Source organism: Anolis sagrei, chromosome X, assembly GCF_037176765.1.
Source record: "Anolis sagrei isolate rAnoSag1 chromosome X, rAnoSag1.mat, whole genome shotgun sequence".
NCBI lineage: Eukaryota > Metazoa > Chordata > Lepidosauria > Squamata > Dactyloidae > Anolis > Anolis sagrei.
Window position 1 is genome coordinate 64,082,716 of NC_090034.1, and position 14,435 is coordinate 64,097,150.

At 42.4% G+C, this 14,435-nt stretch overlaps 1 protein-coding gene across 1 annotated transcript in view; it reads left to right on the top strand.

Annotated features, from left to right (window-relative positions):
- The window catches only part of SDC3 (syndecan 3), a 74,525-nt gene that overhangs the window by 39,481 nt on the left and 20,609 nt on the right, over positions 1-14,435 (top strand). Inside the window, exons 2-3 of the mRNA XM_060784687.2 lie at positions 7,663-7,789; positions 10,904-11,424. Coding sequence (XP_060640670.2) covers positions 7,663-7,789; positions 10,904-11,424 — 648 coding nt within the window. The remainder of the gene's footprint in view (positions 1-7,662; positions 7,790-10,903; positions 11,425-14,435) is intronic.

Genomic DNA, 14,435 nt, shown 5'->3' on the forward strand with positions numbered 1-14,435 from the left:
CAAATCCAGGGTCAGAGCCTCCCCAGTGTCAAGACCTTGCGTCTAGCGGCAACCAGACGCAGAGCCTTCACAGCAGTGGCGCCATCAGTCTGGAATGCTCTGCCACCTGAGGTTCGTGCCCTGTGGGACTTACCAGCTTTCCGCAGGGCATGTAAGACATACCTGTTCCGACAGGCTTTTAATGTTTGATACTGTTGTTTTTAAATTGTTTTAAATTGCTTTTAAACTTTGTTAGATTTTGGCTATTCTTGTAAGCCGCTCCGAGCCCCAGGGGAGTGGCGGCATATAAGTTCGAATAATAAATAAATAAATAAATAAGTTATTAAAGAGAGTAATAAATAATTATGCTGTGTGTATTATTATTACTATTATTATTTTCTTTCTTACCCACCTCTCTTCATTACTCGAAACAGATTACAAAATAATTAAAACACATAAACATTGTAAAAATAGATTGTTGTAGGTTTTTTCGGGCTATATGGCCATGGTCTAGAGGTATTCTCTCCTGACGTTTCGCCTGCATCTATGGCAAGCATCCTCAAAGGTAGTGAGGTCTGTTGGAACTAGGAAAAAGGGTTTATATATCTGTGGAATGACCAGGGTGAGACAAAGGACTCTTGTCTGCTGGAGCTAAGTGTGAATGTTTCAACTGACCACCTTGATTAGCATATAATGACCTGACAGTGCCTGGAGCAAACTTTTGTTGAGAGGTGATTAGATGTCCTTGTTTGTTTCCTCTCTGTTGTTGTGCTGTTGCAATTTTAGAGTTTTTTAATACTGGCATACAGATTTTGTTCATTTTCATGGTTTCCTCCTTTCTGTTGAAATTGTCCACATGCTTGTGGATGTCAATGGCTTCTCTGTGTAGTCTGACATGGTGGTTGTTGGTGTGGTCCAGCATTTCTGTGTTCTCAAATAAAATGCTGTGTCCAGGTTGGTTCATCAGGTGCTCTGCTATGGCTGACTTCTCTGGTTGAAGGAGTCTGCAGTGCCTTTCATGTTCCTTGATTCGTGTTTGGGCAATGCTGCATTTGGTGGTCCCTCTGTAGACTTGTCCACAGCTGCATGGTACACGGTAGACTCCTGCAGAGGTGAGAGGATCCCTCTTGTCCTTTGCTGAACGTAGCATTTGTTGGATTGTCTTGGTGGTTCTGTGGATAGTTTGTATGTTATGTTTCCTCATCAGCTTCCCTATGCGGTCAGTGGTTCCCTTAATGTATGGCATTCCATGCACCACCGGATTGGGGCATTGTTTGAAAATGCTGATTAGACATCTTTGCACTGCTCTTGAAACTCAAAACATCCTCAGTTAGAGACATTTATGGGAATGCTTTGTATCAAACAAAGGCTTTCTGAATGGAGTACCTAGAGAAGCTCTTTTAAAAAAGCCAAGGTCACAATGAAAAAAAAATGTGAAAGAGAAGCCAGGCATCAAAGCATTACGGGACATCTCTTGACTTCAAAACGATGCTCTTTCTTCCTTGCTTGCTTTCCTCTGAAACCTCCAAAAAGATGTGAGCTCATCACCACTTGGAATGGAGAAGGTGGTTTCCATGGTTACTGTTGTCATGTCAGCGACTACTAAGGACAACATCCTGGGAGGATTCTTCATTCCATCTACCTGTGTTTCAAAGCTTGGTTTTATTCAAACTCCCCCCATCAGGTTTTCATGGCTACAGCCACCCCTACAGCCTTTTTCTGCCTAAAAAGATGAATTCTGGAAACTCCTTGATGACATATAGAATCATAGAGTTGGAAGAGACCTCATGGGCCATCCAGTCCAACCCCCTGCCAAAAAGCAGGAAAATTGCATTCAAAGCACCCCCGACAGCCTCTGTTTAAAAGCTTCCGAAGAAGGAGCCTCCACCACACTCCGGGGCAGAGAGTTCCACTGCTGAACAGCTCTCACTGTCAGGAAGTTCTTCCTCATGTTCATATGGAATCTCCTTTCTTGTAGTTTGAAGCCATTGTTCCATTGCGTCCTAGTCTCCAGGGAAGCAGAAAACAAGCTTGCTCCCTCCTCCCTATGACTTCCTCTCACATATTTATGCATGGCTATCATGTCTATATATGATACTATATCATATATAACTATATCATATATGTCTATATATGATACTATATCATTTCATATATAACCAAAGTGCTGTTCCAGCAGTCATCAACCATCCCCTCTCCAATGCCAGAGATACAGCTTAATGGTGTAACACTAGAAAATGTTGACCATTTCCAGCTGCGCCCGTACCTTGGGAAGTCTGACTTGGGCATGGTAGTCCATGCTCTGGTTACATCCCGTATAGACTACTGCAACCCGCTCTACATGGGGTTGCCTTTGAAGACTGCCTGGAAGCTTCAAATGATCCAATGGACAGCAACCAGATTACTAGCAGGAGCGGCGCTCAGGGAGAATACAACTCCTCTGTTGCGCCAGCTCTGCTGGCTGCCAGTTTGCTACCGAGCACAATTCAAAGTGCTGGCTTTAGCCTATAAAGCCCTAAACGATTCTGACCCAACTTATCTGTCCGAACGCATCTCTACCTTATGAACCTTCTAGGACTTTAGGATTTTCTGGGGAGGCCCTGCTCTCGGTCCGCCTGCGTCGCAAATTCGTTTGGCAGGGACGAGAGACAGGGCCTTCTCAGTGGTGGCCCCTTATTATGGAATGCCCTTCCTAGGGACATTAGATTGGCCCCCTCCCTTTTAACATTCTGGAAAAAGGTTAAAACTTGGTTGTTTGAGCAAGCATTTGAAAATGCAATGTAACAGACATAGGAAATTGTGACCACTGGATGACGAGACTGGACAACGTTTTTAACTAAGAAATGGAAATGATCTATGTTTTATTAATTTCGCTATGTTTTTATATTATATGTTAATGTTTTTAAATTTTTATGGTGTTGTGAGCATTGAAATGCTCCCTCTGTAAACCGTCCTCAGTCGCCTACGGGCTGAGAAGGACGGTATACAAAGATAGTAAATAAATAAATAAATACTCCCTGGTAGTTTGATTGCCTGTGACATTCTAAGAGTTTCAGCACAGCTTGATTTATGTTTTCTTCTTGTGCGTTCATATGTTTTTTTTTCACACCCATTTCACACCTTTTCCATTTGTTTTCTGAATCTCATCTACTCCTCTCTCCAACCTTAATGTCTCAGTGGTTTCTCTGTATCCTATCTAAGGACAAATAAGTCTAGATCTAATACGTCTAATACATACAAGTCTAACTCTAACTTTAATGTCTCAGTGGCTTTTCTGTATCCTATCGAAGCACAAATACTGTATATACTCAAATATAAGTCTAGTTTTTCAGCCCTTTATTTAGGCTGAAAAAGTCCCCCTCGGCTTATACTCGAGCCAAGGTTATTTACTATTTATTATGTTACTCTGCTAATATTATTGTTTTTATTACATTTGTTATTTTACTCTATTTATAAATATGTGAGAGGAAGCCACAGGGAGGAGGGAGTAAGCTTTTTTTCTGCTGCCCTGGAGACTAGGATGCAATGGAACAATGGCTTCAAACTACAAGAAAGGAGATTCCATCTGAACATGAGGAAAGATTTCCTGACTGTGAGAGCCGTTCAGCAGTGGAACTCCCTGCCCCAGAGTGTCGTGGAGGCTCCTTCTTTGGAAGCTTTTAAGCAGAGGCTGGATGGCCATCTGTCAGGGGTGATTTGAATGCAATATTCCTGCTTCTTGGCAGGGGGTTGGGCTGGATGGCCCATGAGGTCTCTTCCAACTCTTTGATTCTATGATTCTATTCATTGTTATTATTACACTTATTATGTTACTCTATTATTATTATTATTATTATTATTATTATTATTGCATTCATTATTTTACTTTATTATTGTTATTAGTATATTTATTATTTTACTCTACTATTTTTGGAAGGATACATAAGCATATTTACATAGAAGAAGGTTAGAATAGTGGTTTAATCAGAGTTGGGCAATCTTAACTTAAATTACAGTTTTATGTAAATATCCAAAAACATTTAACCTACTGATGCCTCAATTAGTGTAATTTTATTGGTATCTATTTTTATTCTGAAATGTGTTAGTAGTTGCTGCACCCCCCCCCTTATTTATTTATTTATTTCAAAGTTTTCTATACCAACCTTCTCACCTCATTGAGGGACTCAGCCCGGTCTCCAACCATAAAAACACATACAATCAATAAAATATCATAGTTCACAATTACAGTAACACATTTAAAATAACAATATATTTAAAACTACGGTGGTCAGTCGTCATATTAAAATCAAATATACATCATCTTCCATCCAAAATCCTAGGGTGTTGTCTCATTAATCGAAAGCCTGTCTCCACAACCACGTCTTCACCCGTTTCCTAAATGTCAGGATAGATGGGGCGGTTCTGACCTCCGGTGGGAGAGAGTTCCAGAGTCGCGGGGCCACCACCGAGAAGGCCCTGTCCCTCGTCCCCACCAGGTGCGCCTGTGCGGCTGGTGGGACCGAGAGCAGGGCCTCTCCAGACGATAATCTTGATGGTTCGTAAGGGAGAATACGTTATACTCGAGTCAATCCGTTTTCCAAATTTTTGTGGTAAAATTTGGTGTCTCGGCTTATATTCGGGTCGGCTTATACTTGAGTATATACAGTAAGTCTAGATCTAATACGTCTAATACATAGAAGTCTAGCTCTAACCTTAATGTCTCAGTGGTTTCTCTGTATCCTATCTAAGCACAAATAAGTCTAGATCTAATACATCATTGGGTGTGGTGGAATTTCCGATCAGAAGTCATTGAATGTATCATAGGGCCCTTCTACACAGGCCTTAAAATGCAGAAGAAACCAGGATAAAAGGGGGTGGGGTGGCTAAATGATCTACAAGGACAATGTGTGCTGATTTGAATTAACAGCTAAAAAACACGTGTTAAAAAGTTGCACTTGAAACCTGATTTCAGCTGAAAACTGTGCATATTCGCATGACTGTATCTCCCTGCAGTCATTCCTATATGCCAGTGTGGACGGCTCCCTCCTGGCATTTAGGAAACAACTTAAAATGTGGCTTTTCAAGCAAGCATTTGGGGAGTGAGATGAAGTAGTCAAGATAACCTCAGGATTGGTGCAATGTCTAATGCTCTATGTTTTATGTTTTGTCTATGTGTGATGTTTTATAGTTTACTGTTTTTAATCTATTGTTGTATGCTATTTTAGCTACGTTATGTATTTTATATTTTATGTGAGGCATTGAATTTTGCAATTTATTCTGCTGTGAACCGCTTTGAGTACAGGGGTTATTCATTTATGTTGTATCAAAAGCATTGCATAAATTAGTATAAAATGGATAAAAATGGAAGGAGCACAAGTGGCTAAATATCTATTGACCAAAAACGGCCAACAGCAATGGCATTGTCTGTAGCCTCCAACAATTTTCCCTCTGTACATGAGGTAGGGCATAGTGGACAAGCATACAGGTGCTGAGTTGTCTGTTCTGCTCCACAGTCACAAAGGTGTGGGATTCTTTTAGGTAGTGCCATTTTGTCAGGTTGTCTTTTGATCTGCCCACTCCACTTCTGAGTCTGTTCAGGGACTTCCAAGTTGCCCATTCTTGGTTTCCTCCTGAAGGCAGATCCTCAAAGGGGGGGGGGGGCATCCAGTTGAGGTTTCCTGGTTTAGCTGCCCAGAGAGACTCTTGCTATTGCTGGGGGTACGTTAAGGGGTATGGTGGTTCTCATGAAGCTTTTACTTGATTTGGGTCTACTGCGGGGAGGCTGATAGCCATGCAGTGATTGGCTTTCACAGTGTTCAACCTTATTTTTCTCACAGCCAGCAGCAACTTCCTGTCGCACATCAGGGGAGGCAATGCTAGCTAGCTTGTAGAGTCTATCAACAGGTGTAGGTTAAAGGCCTCCTGTGATTATTCTGCATGTTTCATTCAATGCTATGCTCACCTTTTTTGCGTGGGCAGACTTGTGCCAAACAGGGTAGGCATATTCAGCAGTTGAGTAAGACAAGGCTAGGGTTGATATTCTTATTAATTTTGGGTCTGTACCCCATGTACTGCCAGTAAGTTTCCGCAGGATTATATTGCATGCAGCTACTTTGTGCTTGGTGTTCATGCAATGTTTCCTATATGCTGGTGTTCAATCTAAGGCAGTGGTTCTCAACCTTCCTAATGCCGCGACCCCTTAATACAGTTCCTCATATTGTGGTGACCCCCAACCATAACCCTAACATTATGAATTACCATGTAAATAATGATCTGCAGGATGTCTTTTCATTCACTGGAGCAAATTTGGCACAAATACCCGGTATGCCCAAATTTGAATACTGGTGGGGTTGGCGGGGGGATTGATTTTGCCATTTGGGAGTTGTAGTTGCTGGGATTTATATTTAACCTGTAAACAAAGAGCATTCTGAACCCTACCAACAATGGAATTGAACCAAAGTTGGCACACAGAACTCCCATGACCAACAGAAAATACTGGAAGTGTTTGGTGGGCATTGACCTTGAGTTTGGGAGTTGAAGTTCGCCTACATCCAGAGAGCACTCTAGACTCCAACAATGATGGATCTGGATCAAACTTGGCATGGATACTCCATATGCCCAAATGTGAACACTCGTGGGGTTTTGGGAAAATAGTCTTTGAGATTTGGGAGTTGTACTTGCTGGGATTTATAGTTCACTTACAATCAAGGAGCGTTCTGAACCCCAACAATGATAGAATTGAGCCAAACTCCCACACAGGGACCCAAATGACCAACAGAAAATATTGTGTTTTCTGATGGTCTTTGGCGACCCCTCTGACACCCCCTCGCGACCCCTCCAGGGGTCCCGACCCCCAGGTTGAGAAACACTGATCTAAGGTGACACTGAGATATTTAGGATGGAAACAGTGTTCAAGCTCTTGACCTTCCCAGGTAATTTTCAATTTCCTGTTGGCGTCATGGTTCCATAGGTGGAAAGCACACACTTGTGTCCTGGCAGGGTTAGGTTTCAGGGTTCGCCCCAGGGGGGGATAAAAACAGTATATAAATGAAATAAATAAATAATATTCGCATTTTAAAATCCCAAAACAGCTGATCAGGGCTGTAAACAAATGGAGCCATGGACACACAGGTGGCCAAATGGAAGCACAATTGGGAAGCAATTCCCACGAGAAGTCTCTACAACCATTACTTTGCTCTCATGTTTATGAAATTATGCAGAGCTTGAATTTACAGGGTGGTGAGGAGAGATAATAAGAAATCTGCTTGTGTGCACATAGGATATCTGCATCAGCACTTATGTCAGGTAGTGTCAATTCAAAAAAAAATAAAATTGAACATCCTGTGGACGCCCCCGATCCATCTTGCGGATTTTAAAAATCCACTACAAACAAAGGTATCAGGATGGCAGGGGAGTATTGACTGGAACTGACAGCTCCTTGTGTGGACTCACTATCAGGTCCCACCATTTTTTGGCTCCATTTATTTGATCCGAATTATGACGCTGCCTGGAAGCACTCTTATTCCCCATGGAGGCCATTGGCCCCAGGTCCCTCGAACAGAGGTGGGTAAAGGGCAGCCTGCAGGCCCTTGGGTCTCCTTCCCCCAGAAGATCTCTTCAGCCCAACCAATTGTTTCTCAATTTGCAGACCACAGCACCCCCTGAACCGATCTTAAAAACCTTTTTCCAAACCTTTCTTCTTAGGCTCAGAACTGGCGAAATGAAAATTTTGAGCGGCCCATTGACCTAGAAGCCTCTGGAGATGACGACTCCTTTGAAGATGAAGAAATGGAGGAGACCGAGGAACTGTATTCAGGCTCTGGCTCAGGATGTGAGTATGCATCTGAGTGCTTAAGACAGAAGAAGCTTGCTGCATAGAATGTGACCTGATAGAAAAGGTTCCCAGAACTCTTTGTGGTAGTACTCTTAGTAGTTCCAACCCATGGGAGGTTGGGAAAGGATTCATTCTGAGGGCAAAACCATGCAATGTATTTACCCAGTGAAATAAAGAAATGTACAAAAGCACACATGTTATGAAAACTATGTACAAAAATACTTACGTTAAAATGTGTTCTTATGCTATTCAAATAAGGGTCTAATTTAGAACAGTCCATTTAGATGCTTTATGGATAGATGTAGGCATCCCCATTGATTTCATTTCATTCTGGTCAGTGTAAAGGTTTGTTAAAAACAGGCATGAAAAAATTATGTTTCTGTGTGTGTGTCCCATCAATATATGCATGCACTTTTGTAAGGATTTTCTCTGAGTGTAGTGCATTTTTGTAGGTTATTTTCTCTAGCATACACAGTTTTGTATGCAGTTTTTGGGAAGATATGTATGTGTACATTTCCTTGTTTACTTGGCAAATATATTGCAAAATTGGCAACAGTACAGATATCACAGATATACCGGTGGCGCAGTGGGTTAAAGCGCTGAGCTGCTGAGCTTGTTGACCGAAAGGTTTGAATCCAGGGAGCGGCGTGAGCTTACGCTGTCAAGCCCCAGCTTCTGCCAACCTAGCAGTTCGAAAACATGCAAATGTGAGTAGATCAATAGGTACCACTCTGGCGGGAAGGTAACGGCGCTCCATGTAGTCATGCCGGCCACATGACCTTGGAGGTGTCTATGGACAACGCCGGCTCTTTGGCTTAGAAATGGAGATGAGCACCACACCCCAGAGTCGGACACGGCTAAACTTCATGTCAGGGGACAACCTTTACCTTTACCTACAGATATCAAAATGCAAAGGAAATCTTTTGGTTCAGAGAATTGCATGTAGTATACTTCGTAGTAGATGCCAGTACATTGAATAGGTTAGTATTATAAGCATAGATATGAGATACATTATTGTGAGTATATAACTGTATTATTTTGTGAGTATATAACTGTATTTTTTTTTGGTCTATAGTGGCCTTCCGCCTTTGTATTTTGGGGAATCCTTGGTCTCAAGAGAGAAGCTGCATGAATACATTTATAATCAAGGCATTCAGATGGACAGAGGGGCTCTTAATAGCTCCAAATGCTCAACATGGTTCAAGTTGTGCACATTTGACCATGGAAGGGCTATGGATCTAACCAACCATACATTCCCTAAGCTCAAGCAAGCTTTTACAGCCCTACGGTTCCAAAGGATGTCCTCAGCATGGTTAGCTGGTAGATACTCAGGCACTCCTCTGGCCTGTCAGCTGTTTGTATGTGGGGCCCCTAAATTGAGGCTCTGCCCCACTACTTGTTCGCCTACTCCCTATACTCTGCACCAAGAAATAAATTCTTAGGGCCTATTCTATGGACTCTACAATCGAACACGGTCGCAGAAAATATCTACTTTCTATCCAATTACAGCTCTGCAATCACTTATAAAGTTCCTCTCTTTACCCTGGCAGCTAAAAAATCAGGGCAAGACTGAGTGTGGGCATCACAGTTGACTGTGCCGAGGATGCTTTTATCTAGCCTGAGTGGGGTTGATTACCCCTAAGGGGTTCTTACTTACATTTTTAACATGACTGATCTTTTATACTGGCTTCTTACCGGTGAATGTGCAGTTCCTAGCATACATCACATTTATGTTCCTGCAGTTCACAATTTATATTTTGCATGCTCTGTTTTATCCTACTTGCATCCTGCTTTTAACCATTGGATTTTACTGTGTTTTGTGTAGATTCTTGTTTGATGCTGTTTCTGTCGGTGTAAATGCGTATGACCATTGGTCAGAGCATTAATAAATTACTGATTGATACAAACTACATAAGCACATAGTTCTAAAATGGGATCATATGGAATAGAACCTCTTTCTTTCCCAGGACAAGCTTTGTTGCATTGTTTGCTGCAGGCAAATTGTGGGAAACGGACTTGAGAAGTCTGTCTTTCTCCTGCTGCTCTCGATCATCCTCCCAATGCCAATGCTACCAAAAGCAAACAAGCAAATTCCCAGCTAGTAGCCACCAACTTTTCCTAGTTGATGCTTTTAAGCATTGGGAAAAGGCCCAACAAAATCAGACTGCCTTTTCCCTGTGTTGAGATTAATCTCCTAGACTCATGGATAAGTCTAGAAATGTTAGTCGAAAAGTCAACCCAAAATATTTGAGTCAACTTCTCCATTGGTCAGTGTGAACAGTGTACTTTTATTTTGTTATTTATTTACAGTATTATATTTTGCTTTTCTCACCCTGAAAGGGACTCAGGGCAGCTTGCAGAACACATATATGGCAAACATTCAATGCCATTATACACTGACAGGACAAACAACAGTACAGATAGAGGTATATAGGCATTTCCCATCTTTGGGGTCTTGGAAGTTGTACTCGATTTGGTTGTGGCTCTTCCATCCTCTCCTTCAAAAAACAACTGAAAACCTATTTGTGCACTTTAGCATATAGAGAGGAGGAGGACTAGAGAGTGACAATCAGTTAATTCATTTTGAACAGAGATGATCATTGTACTCTGGTCTTGGCGGGTTGGCCGGCATTGTTAGATACTACTGTCATTATAGATTGCTTTGAATTTCAATTTTCTTTAGCAAACTTCTGGGAACTCGTTAAACCAAGCTTCATGTTTAATGGTCGATATGATTTTATGTTTTATGGTTCAATAGAATTTTATATTGTAACTGTTTGTGTAATTTTAGATTTTATTTAATAATTGCTTGTTTGATGTTGGTTTGCTTTGGGGTTGGGTGAGTCGTAAATGTATTCATGATTGCACTTGTGGCGTGGCATTGAATGTTTGCGTCTATTTTTTTTGTTTTTTGGAATCTGCCCAGAGTCGGGGAGATAGGGCGGAATATCAATCAAGTTTTTGTTTTATTTGTATTTACTTGTAACCAGTTACTTCCGAGCTTTAGTTTTCTTTTGTTTTTATTTTTTTGAGTCAAATTGATCAGCCAGCTATTTTTTCTAGGAATGCTCAGCAGTCACTTCACAATTGGTGCCTTCGCTTCTCTTGCAGATTTTGAGCAGGACTCTGGCATCAAGACAGTTCTGCAGGTCACAACAGAGGTACCCATGGTCCTCTCGACAACAACTGCAGCAGTGCTGCCAATGACCTCAGTGCAGCCTGTCGGCATCCCCTTTGTGCCATTCCCTACAGAGGAAGCCACCTCCAGGCCAACAACAGACGCTCTCTTCATCCCCAGGATGTCCGAGGCACCTGCAATCACCATCCAGAAAGCAAGCAGCGCTGCCACCACAGCCTCCATGACAATTGCCAACACCAAGCCAACAACTGTTTCCAGAGTCTTGGTGCCCTTTATCACTGTCCTAGCCACAACGCAACCCGTCACACTGGAAACACCAACGGCTGTCGTCGTAACTAAGATGGAAGCCACTGCATCTCTCCCAGTGACCACCAGCATGACAAAGGTCAGAATTATGCCAAAACTAAGCACACCACAGGAGCCAGAGTTCAGTGAGAAAAGCACCACGCTTCTGCAGTCTTTGAGCCCCACGGCATCCACAGAATCCGTTCAGGTATGGAAATTTATCTCTGTGCAAACCTGCATCAGATACAGGAGAACTGATATCATACCTCATTGTGTCTAATTTGTTTTCAAAAGGTACAAAAGGAATTACATGATGCTGGAACAAATCACTGTTTGTACTTGCGTGTAAGCCTAGAACATTTTAGTTGCAAAATCAACCCAACCAACTTGGGTAGACTTATCCACGGGTCAATGCAAGTACTGTAGTCTTACTCTGCTACCATAGGGATAGAGGGGAGGTAACTGGGTAGATTGTAGTTTGCTGATGAGAGAGGAAGAAAGACCCCCATAATTCCTCTGTCTCTCTGGGGAATTCCAGGGGGATGAGAAGCCTCCCTCCCTCCAACTTCAATGTTACTTAATGGATATAGAAGGAACCCCACAGAACTTGGCTGCTTCTTGGGGATGTGGTTGGAGCTGCCTGATCCCAGTTCCAAAGAAGATATGCATGATTGTAAGATATGCATGATCTTCCAGTAAGTAGATTTGTATCTCTGGTTACATTAATGCCTTTTCTTTTCCTCCAGTAGCCTTAGGATGGTGTATATGGTTGAACATTTGTGTCTTCTCAAGAACACTGTGCGATATGTTAGGTTGAGAGATAGTAACCGGGCCAAAGGAGGGATTTGAATCTCTTACTTCCTGGTTCTAGTCTGACATGCTTAACCAGGCATGGGCAAACCTCAGCCCTCTAGGTGTTTTGGACTTCAGCTTCCATTCTTAACAGCCTACCCACTACACTGCTCTATCGGCAAGGGAGAACATGGACACTACCTGCCATCTGCTCCCCAACAGAACTTCAGGGCTAAGTACCTTCAATAACTTCATAAATGCTAACATGGTGAGCATTAGTAATCCATTCCTTCAGCAAGAGTGGTGAAATGAGGGAATTTTAGACTATATTCTGTGATCTTGCACTTTGCCCTCTTTTAAAAGGTGTATGATTTTACACCATTTACTTCAAAATGTGACAAGACATCCTTGTTACATCTGGAGGACCTCTTGCTAGTTTTTCTGAAGGAGACCTAGGGCACCTACCTCAAAAATCCAGCCATAATGGCACAACTGGAGGAGGAGTCAATGAAATATTGAGACCGATTTTCACTGAAGGAAGAGAGAAAGTCTGTGCATCCCACAGGTGTGGCTAGTACACATAAATTGGACAGGGGACTGTCTCCCTCCTGGTTCTTCTGAACCTTTCAGCAACTTTCAATACCATTGACCATGGTATCCTACTCAGTTGCTTTTTTGGGATGGGCTTGGTGGTTCTGTTTTTCAGTGGCTTCCTTCCTTCCTGGTCTGCCGGAGGATTCCTATTCGACTCCTTGGTCACTGGCCTATAGGGTTGAGTCCTGTCCCTCATCTACATAAAGCCACTGGGAGAACTCATCTGGAGTTTTTGGACGCAATGTCATGTGTATGCAGATGACACCCAACTCTGCCACTCTTTCCACTTGATCCCAAGGAAGCTGTTCCTGTCTTTAAGTGGTGCTTGGCAGCTGTAATGGACTGGATGAGGGCAAACATATTGAAGCTTAATCCAGACAAGAAAGAGGTGGTCCTGCTTAGTTAAAAGTCAGAGCTGCAAATAGGGACCCAGATTGTGCTAGATGGGGATCACGCTCCCCCGGCTCTGAACCTGGAGGCCCAGATATCAGCAATGACCAGAAGTGATTATGCACAGTTAAGGCTTGTGCACCACTTGTGCCTGTTTCCAGAGAAGTAGGATCTGGCCCCTGTGGCCCCTGTGCCTTGGTATTTTATACTATGTATTCTGAATGCCCACTTTTAGACTAGTACCCCTTTTTGGCATTTTTACCACAAGGTAATCGGGGGAGGGATAATTTTATCAGCAAGATCCCATATTAAAAGGTAGGTAACAGCACTCTGAATACACAATTGGTGCTTATAGTAATGTTTATATTTTTGTGGGTAGCCTTTGGTGTCCCATCCAAAGCATCCTTCTGGAGGTATTCAACTCTGGGCAGAACTCCTGCAGCTGCTTCTTCCTGGTAGGGAGAGGAGAGGCTGATAAACTGACTAAACTTGGAGGAGGAGGAAAGTCAGAATGTCCTCACAGAGAGTGTTATCTTCCAACCCTTCGTCTTAGAGCTACCTTCATTCGTTGGATTACCTCCCCACTTTCTCCCCTCTCAAGTGCTAAGCAACAGCAACCCCTCCTGGTAGATAAACATCTGGAAACTGCAAACAGTTATGGAATTACACCTTGCATGCACCCCAAAAGAGGTTTATGACACATTTAATGTGTGTTTATGTCACTAACAGGATTCTTGTGCATGCGTGGCATCCTTTTACCCCTCACCTATCATAACAACTGAATTTTTAATATAATTTTCTGAGGAATTTTAATTTTGCTCCCAGACAATCACATAGAGTGACTCCCTTTTTTACTGGGGACTAGCCATCCCCTGCCACACGTTGTGGCCCAGTCTGTGTATATGTGTTTTGTGTGTATATATATGTGCGCATATATTTGTGTATATGTGTGTTTGCGTATATATATGTGGTTTTGCGCATGGCCCCTTCTACACTGCCATATTATTCAGATGATCCAAGAAGATAATCCACATTACCTGCTTTGAATTTTTGTGTTTTTCAGTGTTTTTATGAGTGATGGTCACTTGTTGGCCTGATAGGTGTATTGTGTCCAAATTTGGTGTCAATTTGTCCAGTGGTTTTTGAGTTATGTTAATCCCACAAACAAACATGACATTTTTATTTATATAGATTCTGGATCCCTACCAAGATCTGATTCAGGGGTGTGTGGGTGAATATTACAATGTTCCTAGCCTCTACCTCCCTCTCCTGGCCATTTGATCTAACAGGCCAAAGAGTTGCTGCACAAGGCAGTCCAGAAGGTAACGTTTTCTGTGTCACTTCCAAGACCAGACATGATCTGTGTTGCCCACGTGAATCAATCAGAAGAAAAGGATAGAGGTTGGGATGAAGAAAGTGCAACTGCTTTCTCAAAAGCATGAA